The following is a 14,335-nucleotide window of genomic DNA, read 5'->3' as shown; positions in this document are numbered from 1 at the left end:
GCCTCCTATACTGACCTCACCCCCACCACACCCTATAGTAGACATGAGTTAATGATGCATTTGACTTCCCCACAAGACTATAAGCTACTCAAGAGCAAGGACTACATCTGACTTATTCCTGTGTGCTCCCCACAGGGCCTGGCAAAACAGCAGGTGCTCAAGTATGGAATGAATGATCACTGTGTCTTTCTTCTTAAAAATAATCTGGGGAGGGACTTCCCTGGCGATCTAGTGGTTAAGAATCCACCTTGCAATGCCAGGGACACGGGTTCGATTCTTGGTCAGGGATCTAAGACTATACATTCCTTGGGGCAACGAAGCCCACAAACTGCAACAACTGAGCCTGCACGGCATAACTACAGAATCTGTGCACCACAAAGACCCACATGCTGCAACTAAGACTGCTGCTGCTAAGTCGCTTCAGTTGTGTCTGACTCCATGTGACCCCATAGACAGCAGCCCACCAGGCTCCCCGATCCCTGGGATTCTCCAGGCAAGAACTCTGGAGTGGGTTGCCATTTCCTTCTACAATGCATTGAAGTGAAAAGTGAGAGTGAAGTCGCTCAGTCGTGTCTGACTCTTAGCGACCCCATGGACTGCGGTCCACCAGGCTCCTTCATCCATGGGATTTTCCAGGCAAGAGTGCTGGAGTGGGGTGCCATTGCCTTCTCTGCAACTAAGACTTGAGACAGCCAAATAAATATTTTTTAAAATCTGGAGAGCTTTTAAAATTAAGATGTGCAGAGATCTACATTCAGGTTCTCTGACTTGGGTGTCTGCTTTAGAGCTCTCCAGTGGATTTTAATGAGAAGCCAGGGTTCAGAACCATCTAGGGAGCCCATCACCCTCATCTTACAGAGGAGGCGAGGGAGACATCTGTTCAAGGTCACAGAGCCAACATCATGTCTCTGATGCTAAGAGGGCTGAGCACACAGCAGGTGCTCAATAAATAATAAGCAAAGAATGATGTAGGCCAACTCTTTCATTTTCCGTATGGGGAAACTGAGGCCCAGAAACAGGTTATATCACCGGCCAGGGCCAGACAACAGAAGTCAATGGAAATTCCGAGATATAAATTTCTGGTATCTGGCATACAGTAGGCACTCAATAAATGCTTGTTGAATGAACCTAGGTTACTGTGAGCCCCAATAAGTCCAGCTGTGTGAATGGGCCTATATTTCTACCCTCTTCCCCTCGAGTCCAGATGAGATGCAGATAAACAACAAGCTTCAGTGGGGTCAGACCCAGTTCCCACTCCGGAAGATGCAGGTTAGCACCACCAACTCCCTGAAAGCCACAAGGCAGGGCAGGGGTTGGGTGTTCAAGGCCAGTGAGGATGGAAGGGAGCTACGGATCCCCTGTGTGTGCCCCAGGCCCTCACCTTGGCACTGGTGATCACTCCATAGGGAGAGAACTCTTTCCTCAGTTTCTCATCATCTATGGAGTCATCTAGGTTCTTCACATACAAGTTCACGCCCTAGAAAGAAAAGGATACCTGCTAGACACGCCCCTTCCCCTCCAAGTCCCAGAATGCCTTGGGATGGAAGGAGGGGCTTATACGGGTTCCACCCACCAAGCCTCCAGTTCCCAGCAGGCAGCACCCCAACACCCCACCCTTCACTCAACCAGCCCAGCACCTGGAAGCTGCAGCCCCTTCCCCCACCCTCATCCCCAAAGCCAAATTTCCAGAAATGGGACTGCTGGGGGAGGGAGCCACATTCTCAGGGCAGCACACACACTGTCACATCGAAACAGCTGCCCCAGGAAGCCTGATCCTCACCTGGTAACGGGTCAGCCGGTCCTGCTTCATCTGCTCGAACCTGCGCTTCAGCTCATTCTGCCGCTCAACCCGCTTCTGGGCCCGGCCCACGTAGAGCAGCCGCCCGCTCACCTCCCTCCCGTTCATGTTCACCACAGCCTGTGCAGAGAAGAGGCAGCCAGTTACCTCATTGGTAACCACTCTCATGAGCCTTTGGCCTTAACCTGGACTCCAGTCCCATCTCCTGGGTCCAGGGGGAGCCACTTGCAAGCCAGGCCAGCCTCGTTAGCTGAGAGAAACTGGTACCAGGATCAAAGCCATTTAAAGCGACTCCACTTTTTTTAAAAAACATGGGACAAAATTTCAGAGTAAACTGTAGATTTTTTTTTAATTGCTTTGAGCTTTACTTTAAAAAGTGAAATTTTAATTTGCGACGTTTCCATTTAGCTTCCAAGTGTAACTACACACTGATGATTTGAACAAAGCAGCAAGCATGATTCTTTCAAAATGGTGTGATGCCATCATCCACAGCCTTCATGTTGGGGTTTCACAGCAAAGATAACCCTTTTTGCTAACTATGAAGGCTTTAAATTAGAAGCATTGACTTAAACCTTGTTGGTTTTTCTTCAGTTATGGAATCCTACATCTTCTGTAAGAGGTACAATCTTTCTGCAACCCATTCATAATGAACTGAATCTGCATCAGTTCATCTGCAAAAATCTGCAAAAGGCAGACCCATATGTGTACTGACTCAAAGACATGGATTAGGGAGGAGAAATGTTTGGAAGGGAATTTTTAAGTGGTCAGTTCATTAGTAAATACTTTCACATGATGATGACTTGCTTCTCTACCTAAACATGCAGATGAATGTAAATATATATAAAAACACTGGGCCCCCAAGAACTGACTGTCTACATTAGTCTCAGGTCATTAACCAAGACCTTGGAGACTACGGTTCCCCCTGCCAGCTTCATCCATCTACTCCAACTTATTGTTTTATAGTTGGGACAATCAAAGTCTACATAAAGGACGGGACTTGTTCAAGGGCACACAAAAAGTTAGTTTTCAAAGGAGCCCTTTACTTAAGGACAAAACTTCATAGAATTGGTTCTAACTCCAATGATCTGTCTTCTTAGCTACAACCTACTGGATCCTGATAATTACAGTAGAGCCCACATCGGTGGGAGAGACAGGAGAGCATATGAAAAACCAGGCAGCGCCTGGCCCGTGGTACATGCTCAGTGAGAAGTGGCTGCTTTCAAGATGGGCCCAGGATCCCACCATAGGCTGAGCTCTTCCATGACCAGTGAGCTTAATGGGGCAGCAGTCATGGAAACAGCTTCACGGTGGGAGGTAAAATAGGACATTAACCCTTTGTTACTCATAGTGTGACCTTGAACCCTTCCCTAGGTCAGGATATATGTACCTAGTACCTACCAGCAATACTAGAGATTTAACAGTGACACAAGACCAGTCCCTGCCCTCAGTTCTATCCAAGGAGAATCTGTGCTAAAGATGGAGACAGACAGGAGGGGCACCTCATCAGAAGCATTGAGGACAGGAAGAGGTGGCTTCCTGAGGAGGGAAAAGTATAAGCTGAGACCTGTCAATAATCTACAGTTATACTGTCCAACATGGCAGTCACTTGTCACATGCAGCTCCTGAATACTTGAAATATGGTGTCTGAACTGACGTGCTAGAGGCACCAGATTTCAAAGAATTAGTACAAAAAAGGCAATGTAAAAATCTGTGTTTATCAATACAAATTTTGTATCACAATCCATTGTATCACTGTTATATCACATTGAAGTGATCATTTGAATAACAAAATATATTATTAAAATTACAGGAGTTTCTTTATCCTTGCTAGCATGGCTTTTGGACAGTTTTGAACTGCACACGTGGCCCACGTTATATTTCCAGTGGACAGCACTGGTCTAAAGAATACGGGAGGGGAAGTGTTTTGAGAAAATGTTTGCAAAGGCTTGGAAGCAAGGAATAACATGGCACTGCCCCTCCCTGGCCTCAATCCCACCATCAAGTCAAGGTCCAGTGGTTAAGACTCAGTGCTTCCACTGCAGGGAGTGAGAGTTAGATCCCTGGTCAGGGAACTAAGATCCCATATGCCATGTGCAGGGCCAAAACAATGGCTGTCTCAAAGGCCCCTACTAGCTCCCGTGTAGTAAGATTCTGTGAAAAGCCAGCCAACCTCAGGGTATGGAAGCAACCAGAGGAGGCAGAAGGAATCTGCCTTCACCACAGGCATGAAGGGCCCTGGCTCCGATGGACCCAATCTGGGGAGGGACTTTTTCCTCCATGGGAAGCTGGAGCCCTCCGCTCCTAATCTCCCTTGGTCCCAGGCCTGGCTCCGCACCTCCTCCATGAAACAGGGCCATGGGGATGCTCCTACCTTCTGGGCTTCCTCATGCTTCTCGAAGTTGACAAAGCCAAAGCCGCGGGAGTGGCCGCTGTCATCCCTCATCACCTTGACACTCAGCATCTTCCCTGGGAAGGGCAACTCAGCTCAAAGGGGTGTCAAGGAAGCCTCGAGATGGCCCCCAGCCTCCCCCCAAGCCTTCTGGAAGCCCCAGGGGGCCCTCCCCTACAGCCTGAGCTGGGAGTAGAAGTGATCCTCAACTCCCTTGGGAAACACGCCCACCAAACTGGGAGAAGAGGTCCTGCAGGCGCTGCTCATCCACGTCCACGTGGAGGTTCTTCACGTAGATGTTGGTGAACTCCATGGCCCGAGCGCCCAGCTCCACCTCCCGCTCCCGTCGGGACTTGAAGTGGCCAACGAAGCTGTGGACACACAGACAGGGTAGGCAGCTGCCCTACAGCTGCCATCAACCACCCCCATTGCTGCTCCAGCCCACCCAGCAGGCCTGGGTCACTTGAGTCAATTGCTGCCGGCCTTGGGGCCTCTGTACTCCTCACGTGGGGACTGGGCAGGATAATACTCCAAGACCCAACCACTTCCAACAGCCAAGACTCTATGTTCCAGAGTAAGGTTCAGATGACTTTCCTCTTGTAACAAATGCACTGGATCTCCTACTGCACATGAGGCAGCTGAGTGCCCAAGAGACAAGAGCACAAAGCTGGGTGGGAACCACCCAGAAAAGGGCTTGAATCCTCACTTGGTAGTTGCCAAGCTGTGTGATCCCAGGCAAGTTACTAACCTCTCTGAGCCTCAGTGGTCATTTCAGTAAAACTGAGGATCAAACTCATATCACAGGGATATGCTTATTCATTTAACATGTATTGGGTGCGCTGGTTGTGAGAGAACCAGATGCAGTTTATGCCAGTGTCGCTGGGGCAGGTGGCAGGGTGGGGGTGGGGGGCCCTGAAATAATTCAAATGTAATATGAAGTTTAAAAATTGTAATTTCCAAGTCCACATAAACATAAAATCTAAGAAGCTATCCTAGATTAAGGGGAAAAAAGCAAGCACAAGAAAACTTGAGGTACCTATAAGATATTTAGCACAGGATAGTTATAGCTGGCACCAAAAATGAAAGGAAACGGAATAACAGGAAAACAGGCAAAATAAACCTACCAAAAATAGAAACATGCTTCTGGAGATTCAGGAAAAGCCCACCAAAGTTCAGGTTTACTGATAGAGAAACTCTGGACAAAATGACCCTGGGCATTTCCCAGCTCAAAGTCTCTTCCACTGCTCAGCCTCAGGCTTAGGGCTGGGCCATCTGATGAGCAGAACCAGAATTAGGGGGGGAATTCCCTCGTAGTCCAGTGGCTAAGACACCACACTCCCAATGCAAGGGGCTGGGTTTGATCCCTGGTCAGGGAACTAGATCCCATATGCTGCAACTAAGACTCAGTGCAGCCAAAAAAAAAAAAAACAAAAAAAACACCAGAACTAAGTGAGAATCACTGGAGCAGATTCTCTCCAGCACCTGTGACTCAATTTTCCATCTGTAAAGTGGGAAAGACGCCAAACTTAAAGGTATGAAAGTGGCAGGCTAAGCGTATGCCAACGTTCCTTCCTGTCTCCAGATCCCAGGAAACAAAAGGTTTAATAAAGTTCACAGCCATACTGAGAAGGCTGGAAAATAGACACAGATCACTGAGTCCATGGATGACTTGGCCATTAGCTGGAATCTCCAAAGCATCCCCTCATTTACTATTCAGAATCACCCTCCAACACATGTCAGCAGCCCCATGTTTTACTTGGAAAAATGAGTCCCTGGGAGATTGAGCAGCTCATGTGAGGTCCCACTGCCAGTAAGACCACAGCTGCTCCGTGTCCAGTGTCCGTTAGGGGGCAGCAGCAGGATTGGTCCCAGGCTGGTGGTACCATGATTCTGCTCCTTTAGCCCTGACCCCATGCCCGCCACCTCCTCACTCACACTTTGCGGTCATTCAGCAGCATTCCGTTCATGGTGCTGATGGCGTTCTGTGCAGCCTCGTGGGTCTCAAAATGCACAAAGCCGAAGCCGCGGGAGCCGTGCTCATCACACACCACCTGCACCCCAGGAAAACAGGACACAGAGCATCCAGCAGGAGGTTCCCGTAGAAAAGAATGACAACCGTGATAAATGACTAATATCTGAGTGCTGGCTCCCTGCCTGTCCAGACAATCCTATGTCACGCAACAGCCCTATTTTACAGGTGGGAAATGAAAGCTCAGAGAGGTCAATCTGTTTGCTTAAGATCACACAGTAAAGAGGGACAGAATCCTCAGATTGAACACAGGTCTTGTCTATACCACAGACCAGCTTTTAATGATCTTCCCAACGCGATGGATAAAAGGATTAGATTCAAGTCACTTGCCCTCCCTTGCTGCATCATGAAACAACCCAAGTGTCCATCAAGAGGACACTGGCATCCCAAATGCTGCTTGTGTGAAATTAACTTCTTTCATCCCTGTTATAACACTATGCTGCTGCTAAGTCGCTTCAGTCATGTCCGACTCCGTGCGACCCCATAGATGGCCTCCCACCAGGCTCCCCCGTCCCCGGGATTCTCCAGGCAAGAACACTAGAGCGGGTTGCCATTTCCTTCTCCAGTGCATGAAAGTGAAAAGCGAAAGTGAAGTCGCTCAGTGTGTCCAACTCTTAGCGACCTCATGGACTGCAGCCTACCAGGCTCCTCCGCCCATGGGATTTTTCAGGCAAGAGAACTGTGAGGTAGAAGTTATTAACCCCTATTACAGATAAGTGAAATGAAACAGGCTTCATAAATTGCTCCCAGATTGTACAGCTAGTGAATACCAAAACTGAGACTTGAACCACTTCACTTCACTGTCTCTGGCATATAGCAAAATAATAATGACACACTGTTTCTAATATTTATAGATATAATTTGTACATTTTATTAATGCTGATCTGTTTTAAATAAACAATCTATTTATTGGCAGACCAAAAAAAAAAAGAGACAGACAGAAGAGAGAAGACTGTTTAAGTAAATAACACATCTTGGTCTGCTGTATGCATAGTCGAAGAGATTTCATGGCTGGCAGAGTTACCTGTAAGGTATATTGTTACCTGGGGGAAAAAATCGAGTCCACTTAGATTCAAGTGGGCATCTACACATTTGAGAACATTTTTTTTGGCATTTTTGATAACATTTAAGTTTCTGCTAACACAAGAAATACATATGTAGTGGAAACCATTTGGACAGTGAGAGAGACAAAGAGATAGAGAAAGAATGGAAAAGTGACAGAGAGAGGGGAAAGATAAAAGAAGGAAGGAAAGCAGGGAGAGGGAAAATGTGGGATGGCTATATTTTTATTTTTATATAATTTTTAAAGGTTACTTTCCATTTACAGTGATTACAAAATATTGGTTATAGTCTGTTATACAATATACCCCTGAGCAAGCCTACACCCAGTACTTTGTACCTCCCACTCCACCACCTCTATTCTGTCCCTCCTCCTCTCCCCACTGGCAAGCACTAGTTTGCTCTCTATATCTGTGAGGCTGCTTCTTTTTTTAATTATATTCACTCATCTGTTGTATTTTTTAGATGCTATATATAAAAAAATGATGTCATAGAGTATTTGTTTTTTCCTGACTTATTTCACTTGGAATAATGCCTTCCACATCTATCCACATTCCTGCCAAGTGGCAAAATTTCATTCTTTTTAATGGCTGAGTAGTATTCCATTGCATATATAAACCACACCATCTTTATCCATTCATCTGTTGATGGACACTTAGGTTGCTTCCATACCTTGGCAAAGAAATTTTTAAACAGACACACAAAACTGTTAAGAATTACTATTTTGGGGAACTACAGTTGAAAGTGATGGAATCTTTTTTATTTTATTTCTTTCCAAATTGTTTACACTGTAGCAATTAATGGGATTTCGCTGGTGGTCCAGTGGCTAAGACTCCATGCTCCCAATGCAGGGGGCCTGGGTTTGATCCCTGGTCAAGGAACTAGATCCCATATGCCACAACTAAGAGTTCACATGCTTCAACAAAAATTGCAGCCAAATAAATATTTTCAAAAAACATTTACCAATTAGTTATTTCAACAGCAGACTTGTTTCAAATTTTGAAAAGATCTACAAACATCCTACTCCCATTCTGTAAGGTTCCCCTCTCAAGTTAGGAGAGACCTCAAGAACAGGAAAGATCTTGGGTTCATAGAGTCCCCTTTCCTCTGACTGAATTTGCCCTAAGACCCCTAGTGACCATGTAATGGGGTCCCCGGCTCCCCTCACTGAGGGGACTGCCCCCACTCAGCTGAGTGACACTTTTCTACCTCAACCACCATCCCAGTTTCCCAACTGAGTTTCTTTCTGGACTGACCTGTGTGACACTTTTTCTCAAATATAACTGTGACCATGTCTCTCTGGGAATAACCCCCAGCAGCCCCTACAATCCACAGAACTACACCAACCTGACAACTGAGGCTCTCCAACTGGTGTGCACAAGTCCTGCTTCCAAATCTATAACCAACACACACCGCTCCAGCCCCAAGTAGGGCCCCTCCATGTTCAACTCAAGCCCAGCTCTGCCATTCAGATTTAATCACACTGACAGCCCCACTCCAAGCCAAACACCTGCTAAGGGCATCCCATACTGATATATTTGTCATAAGAACCCTCCTAGGCAATTCTTACCCTCTGAGTCTCAAATGCCTAATTGGGGAAAATGGGAATAAATGACTTGTCCAAGGTCAGCCAGCCAGCAGAAATAATTATTTGATTCTTGTAGGTGCTTAATGGGCTTCCCCACTAGCTCAGCAGTAAAAAATCTGCCTGCAATGCAGAAGAGCCTAGTTCAATTCCTGGGTCAGGAAGATCTCCTGGAGGAGGGCACGGCAACCCACTCCAGTATTCTTGCCTGGGAAATCCTGTGTAAAGAGGAGCCTGGTGGGCTACAGTCCATGGGGTCACAAAGAGTCGGACACAAATGAGCAAGTGACACTTTTGACATAGGCTTATTGGGAAGTCCATTACTCTCTCTAGGGCTACCCGTGTTGTGAAAATTACCCGAGTTAACACTGGGTGGCCAAAAATTTCATTCAAGGGGTTCTGTAAGATGTTATGGAAACACACAAATGAAACTTTTGACCAACCAATACATTCACCACCACCCTAACGAGGTAGGTTTTGTCACTGCCCCCTTTTAGAGGAAACTGAGGTATGGAGAGCTTAAACAACCAGCCCAAGGCCATACTGCCGGAAAGTGGAAGAGGCAGGATTTGAACCCAGGACTCTTGGTCCCAAAGTCCAAAGTCTAACCAACTGTGTTACACTGCCTCTCTGCTTGGTAGGCTGGGCTGACATCTGCACTTGGGGAGCCTGGCTCCAGATCAGGGGGAGTCCCACCATGCCTCACAAACCTTTCCTCAGCCACTCAGGGCACTGTCCTTTCCGGGCCTTTGTCTCCCTGGGTCCCAATGCATCTCCCTCAGAGCTCAATTTCCTGCTGTTGCTAAAAGTCTCACCATTTCCTCCCAACAGCCTGAGAGCATGCAAGAGAGAGTTCTAACACAGAGGGTGTCATCACTCCCAACCTCTCTCCTGCCTTCGCCATCTCACCAGAAGGCTGGATATGCCAGGGTCTTGGGTAGGGTAACTGACCAGCCATCCTCATAAAATATAAAGGCAAACACTCAGGGTAATGGACCACACTGAATGCTTTGTACCTAACCAGGCCCCCAACAGGGCTTCATTAGGCCTGCAAAGACTTGCCCAAGTCACACAGAGCTTTTGTTCCAATCCTCAGTGACCTAGAAGGAGCCTCAAGCCCTCAGTGATGGGGACAGACATACTCATCCCTGTTAAGTTAGCTTCAGCTAAGCTGGCAAACCCACTGCTTCAGATCCTGGCTTAGCCACTTACTTCCCACCCCCATAACATATAACTGGGAATAAGTGATCCCAATTCTGAGCCTCTCTGTCCTCCACGTAACTCAGGGATCCTCCTATTTACATCTTAAGAGGCCACTGTAGGTAATTCAATGAGGATGTATATGCAGAAGATCTGCACACGGAAAGTGCTGGGAAAATCTGCTCTTCTTATTCTAGGAACTTAGCACACAGTTAAGACTTCCCCTTCCACTGATCCTCAGAGATAGGAAACAGCTCTTTCCATCATGGAGTGCCTTTAGCAGCTAATGCACCTCCTCCAGTCTGTGTGTCCCTCTGAGTCACGAGAATACCCCCTCACTCACAGAGAGGGGTTAAGTCCTCACTTGAGAACTTCAGGACTGTGCCTGTCACACAGTAGGAGTCAAGGAAGAGTTCTAACACATGGGGGCGCCATCACCCCCCTTCCCCTGGCCACCTCCCCAGAAGGCTGCACATACCAAAGGCTGCAAGGTAACTGAGCAACCATCCTCATAAAATCAGGGGGCAAAACCACCCAGGGTTAGGCCTGTCAGGACAGACTAACCAGCTGTATGGCCCCCTGACCCTCAACTATAAGTCAGAGAAATGCCCACATTCTTTCCCAAATGATAATACAGCCATTAGCTCAACAAATATTTATTGAGCACCTACTATGTTTCCATATCCCATTTAGGGACTGGGAGACAGTGGTGAACAAGATCCCTATTCTTAGGAAATTTCCATTCTATCATAAGAGAAATGCTACAAACATGATGTCCACTGCCATCATGGCCCCAGTTAAGAGCCTTCTTGCATCTACTTGTTCTGTCCTATCACGTCTCCTGCCCTCTCATTCTGAATTTGGGTTGTTCTCATGACTTACTTTGGCCAGTAGAATGCAATGAAATGACAGTGCTAGTTCTGAGTCTAGGTCTCAAGAGGCCTGGCGAGCTTCCGCTCTCCATCTGCTGAGACCCTACTACTGCCATGAGAACAGCCCGAGCGAGCCTGCTGGAGGAGGAAAGCCCACAGGAAGGAAAACCAGGACAGTCCAGCTGACAACCACTCACTCCCTAGCAGCAGAGCCATCCAGCTCTCAGTGGGCATACAAAGGATCCAGCTAAGAGCAAAAGAACTGCCCAGCTGAACTCAGCCCAAACCACCAATGGCAGAATTATGAGCAAAATAAATGGCTGCTGTTGACACCTGCTATATTGAGGTGGTTATTCGGCAATAGTTAGCCGATCCATAGGTGACCACTGAATAGTTCTATGAAGAGAAAACTGAGAACGACTATCATTCAGGTGCTAGCTGAACCTGGAACTTTACTGATAAGACCTTGTAAAGTGTAAAGTGAGGTGCTGCTTGCTAATCCTCTACCATCATTCAGATGTCTAACCCAGAACCAACCGCCTCCCCCCACCACAACAGGCACACCCACCTTACAAGAGAGGATGTTCCCAAAGGTGGAGAAGGTGTCGTACAAGGCCTTGTTATCAATGGAGTCCTCCAGGTTCTTGATGAAGATGTTGCCCACACCTGACTTACGAAGTCCTGGGTCTCGCTGGGACCACATGATGCGGATGGGCTGGCCTTTGATCACCTCAAAGTTCATGGTGTCCAGTGCCCGCTCCGCTGGATAGGAGGAAAGAAAGGAGCTAACTAAGGGCATTTTCTTTCCCTGAGCCCTCAACAGCTTAATTGGGAGCTGAGCCAAGCAATAAATGAGCCACTGGCTGGGTCTCACTCGAGATGAGCTTGAAGGCTCAAGAGGAATAAATAGAATTCATGTGTGTGGCTTCCAGGGAGGATCTCCTTCAACTCTTTTATCGTAGTGAAATGAGCATGAATTTCTACCTCCATTTTATAAAAAGACAAACTGAGGCTCAGAAGGGGAAATGATCAGAAGGGTCCCTATGACAAGGGTGGCAGCAGTTTGAGGAAAGTGAAGCTCAGAGGTGCTGGGCAGCAGAGTTGAGATTTGACCCCAAAGAGGATGGCTTTCAGGAAAGTGAACATCACATCTCTGAGCCCATTTCTACACTTGGAAAGAGATGCTGATGATTATACTACTCAAGGACTTCCCTGGTGGCTCAGTGAGTAAAGAATCCGCCTGCAATACAGGAGACTCAGGTTCGATCCCTGGGTTGGAAAGATCCCCTGGAGAAGAGCATGGTAACTCACTCCAGTATTCTTGCCTGGAGAACTCCATGGACAGAGGAGCCCAGAGGGCTACAGTCCACAGGGTCATAAAGAATCAGACACAACTGATTGGTTAACACACTTTCTACATCTAACAAAGGGAGAGAATATCACCCACCTCCAGCTTGTCAGACAGACTGAAAATTAAATAAGGTGTGGGACTCCCCTGGTGGTCAAGTGACTAAGACTCCGTGCTCACAAATGCAGGGGGCCCTGGTTCCATCCCTGGTCAGGGAACTAAATCCCACATGCAGCAACTAAGAGTTTGCATGCTGCAACTAAGAGATCCCACATGTGGCAATAAAGACCAGGTGCAGCCAAATAAATAAATCATTTTTTTTTCAGTGTTAAAAATTAAATAACCTGTGCAAAGTGTTTTGTGCCTAGCTCAAATAAGTATTTGGTAAACAGTAGTATGTCTAAGCACAACAGCATATGCCCATCGTCCTGCCAGGTGGCGTGCTGTCCCCAGCTACAGGGACACTTCAGGTTTCAGAGGCATGGAGGGGAACCATGGAATACTCAGTGGGCAAGTTTGGAAAAGTCTGGGTTTTGCATCTAGTCCTGCCATAAACAGCCAGGAGTAAACTCCTTCTCCTGTCTGGAGCTCAATTTCCCATTCTATTAAATCAGGTTGTACAGGACTTGGCAGAAGACGGCAAGAGGCAGTGGCCGGGTGAAGCAGAGCAGAGGGGAAAGCTCCCTGGAATCCGGCTCAGTCACCTGCTAGGAAACCAGCTAAACCTCTCCAGCAAACTCCCAGAGGCGGGTACCTCCCCAGCCTCGCAAGAGCCTCAGAGTAAAGGCGCCCCCTTGTGGACTTGGCTGGGGCAGGCCTCTTGGTTACGTCTCCAGAGTCTCACACCTGCTATATATAGTTACCAGGATTCTTCTTAGGTTAGCACTTACCCAGGGCTTACAATGTACCACATAACACTGGAACTACTTCCTAGACACAATCCCCATTGCCTCCATGCTCCTGGGGAACAAGCGTTAGTCCCATTTTACAGAAAAAGAGGCGCCAGGTGTGACGACTTGCTCGAGCTCACACTCTCATGGCAGAACTCCAACAAAATCCAGCGCTCTTAATTTTTCTCCTCTCGGCTCTGAACAGAAATCAGGACATACCCAGCTGGCAAGCTCTGATCGATCCTATCAGTTCTGAGAAATGGACTGTGGACTCCAGAGGGGAGGCAGCTTTTCGGGGTTCCCCAAAGTGGAGGCGCCTGATGCAGACAGACCTCGGGATCCGCTGTCAGGAAAGGCCGCAGACCCAGGCTGAGCACTCCCGGCTGCCCCACCCACCATCACCTGTGCCTGCCGGGGCATCTTCCTCACCAGGTGGTGTGCATTGCTTTCCTCCTACTCTACGAGGCAGGTGCCACCTCCATTTTGCAGACAGGTAACTGAACTTCAGACTGACTCATTTGCTCAAGATCGCACCGTTGCTGGCCTTCTAATCCCAGGTCTGGCTGACCCCTAAGCCCTTGGCTGTTTTCACTCAGCAGCATCACCTCTCTTCTGGAAGATGGAGCACCAGTGAAAAAGAGTAGGGGGCACACAAATTGCTAGTTCATGTCTCAGGGGCCCCCTCCTGCAACTCTGGACCTTAGTTTTCCTGGCTGCAAAATGGAAGGTGCGGGAGTGGCCAGAGATGAAAGCGCGCTGGTGGCTGGGATACAGTCTGTCTGTCTGTCGGTCCGTCACCACCCCCGCCCCCGCCCCACCGCTCCCCTGGGGGCTCACCGTCCGCGGGCTGCTGGAAGTTGATGTAGGCGTAACCCAGCGAGCGGCGCGTGGCCACGTCGCGGCACACGCGGATGGACAGGATGGGACCAGCGGGCGAGAACTTCTCGTAGAGCATGGCCTCGGTCACGTCCGGGTGCAGGTCGCCCACGTAGAGCGAGGCGAGCGGGTAGCCCGGGCCGCTGGCGTTCATGGTGGGCGCGCGGCCCCGCGCTCAGCGCCCGCGTGCGCTCACCCGGCTGGGACGCGGCAGCGGGGGCGCGCAGGGCAGCGGCGCTCTTCCCACCCACGTCCGCCCCCGGCCTTGACCGCCCCCGCCGTCCGAGCC

At 48.5% G+C, this 14,335-nt stretch overlaps 1 protein-coding gene across 6 annotated transcripts in view; it reads right to left on the bottom strand.

The window, feature by feature from the left end:
* PABPC1L (poly(A) binding protein cytoplasmic 1 like) overlaps window positions 1-14,335 on the bottom strand; it is a 24,298-nt gene extending 9,963 nt beyond the window's left edge. For 4 of the 6 annotated variants that reach the window (XR_011248272.1, XR_011248273.1, XM_069548632.1 and 1 more), the window contains exons 1-7: window positions 14,008-14,258; window positions 11,501-11,694; window positions 6,123-6,238; window positions 4,419-4,558; window positions 4,170-4,264; window positions 1,781-1,918; window positions 1,382-1,477 (exon numbers count right to left, since the gene is read on the bottom strand). Coding sequence is in view for 2 of the 6 variants with exons in the window: in XM_069548632.1 (XP_069404733.1) it covers window positions 1,382-1,477; window positions 1,781-1,918; window positions 4,170-4,264; window positions 4,419-4,558; window positions 6,123-6,238; window positions 11,501-11,694; window positions 14,008-14,200 (972 nt within the window). In the remaining 4 variants the exon portion in view is untranslated. Of the gene's footprint in view, window positions 1-1,381; window positions 1,478-1,780; window positions 1,919-4,169; window positions 4,265-4,418; window positions 4,559-6,122; window positions 6,239-11,500; window positions 11,695-14,007 lie in introns of all 6 variants that reach the window. The other 2 variants (XR_011248275.1, XR_011248274.1) reach the window with 2 other exon arrangements.

This window comes from Ovis canadensis, chromosome 13, assembly GCF_042477335.2.
Source record: "Ovis canadensis isolate MfBH-ARS-UI-01 breed Bighorn chromosome 13, ARS-UI_OviCan_v2, whole genome shotgun sequence".
NCBI classification, from domain to species: Eukaryota; Metazoa; Chordata; class Mammalia; order Artiodactyla; family Bovidae; genus Ovis; species Ovis canadensis.
Note: the sequence above shows the minus strand (reverse complement) of the source record. Positions and strands in the feature narration are given on the sequence as shown.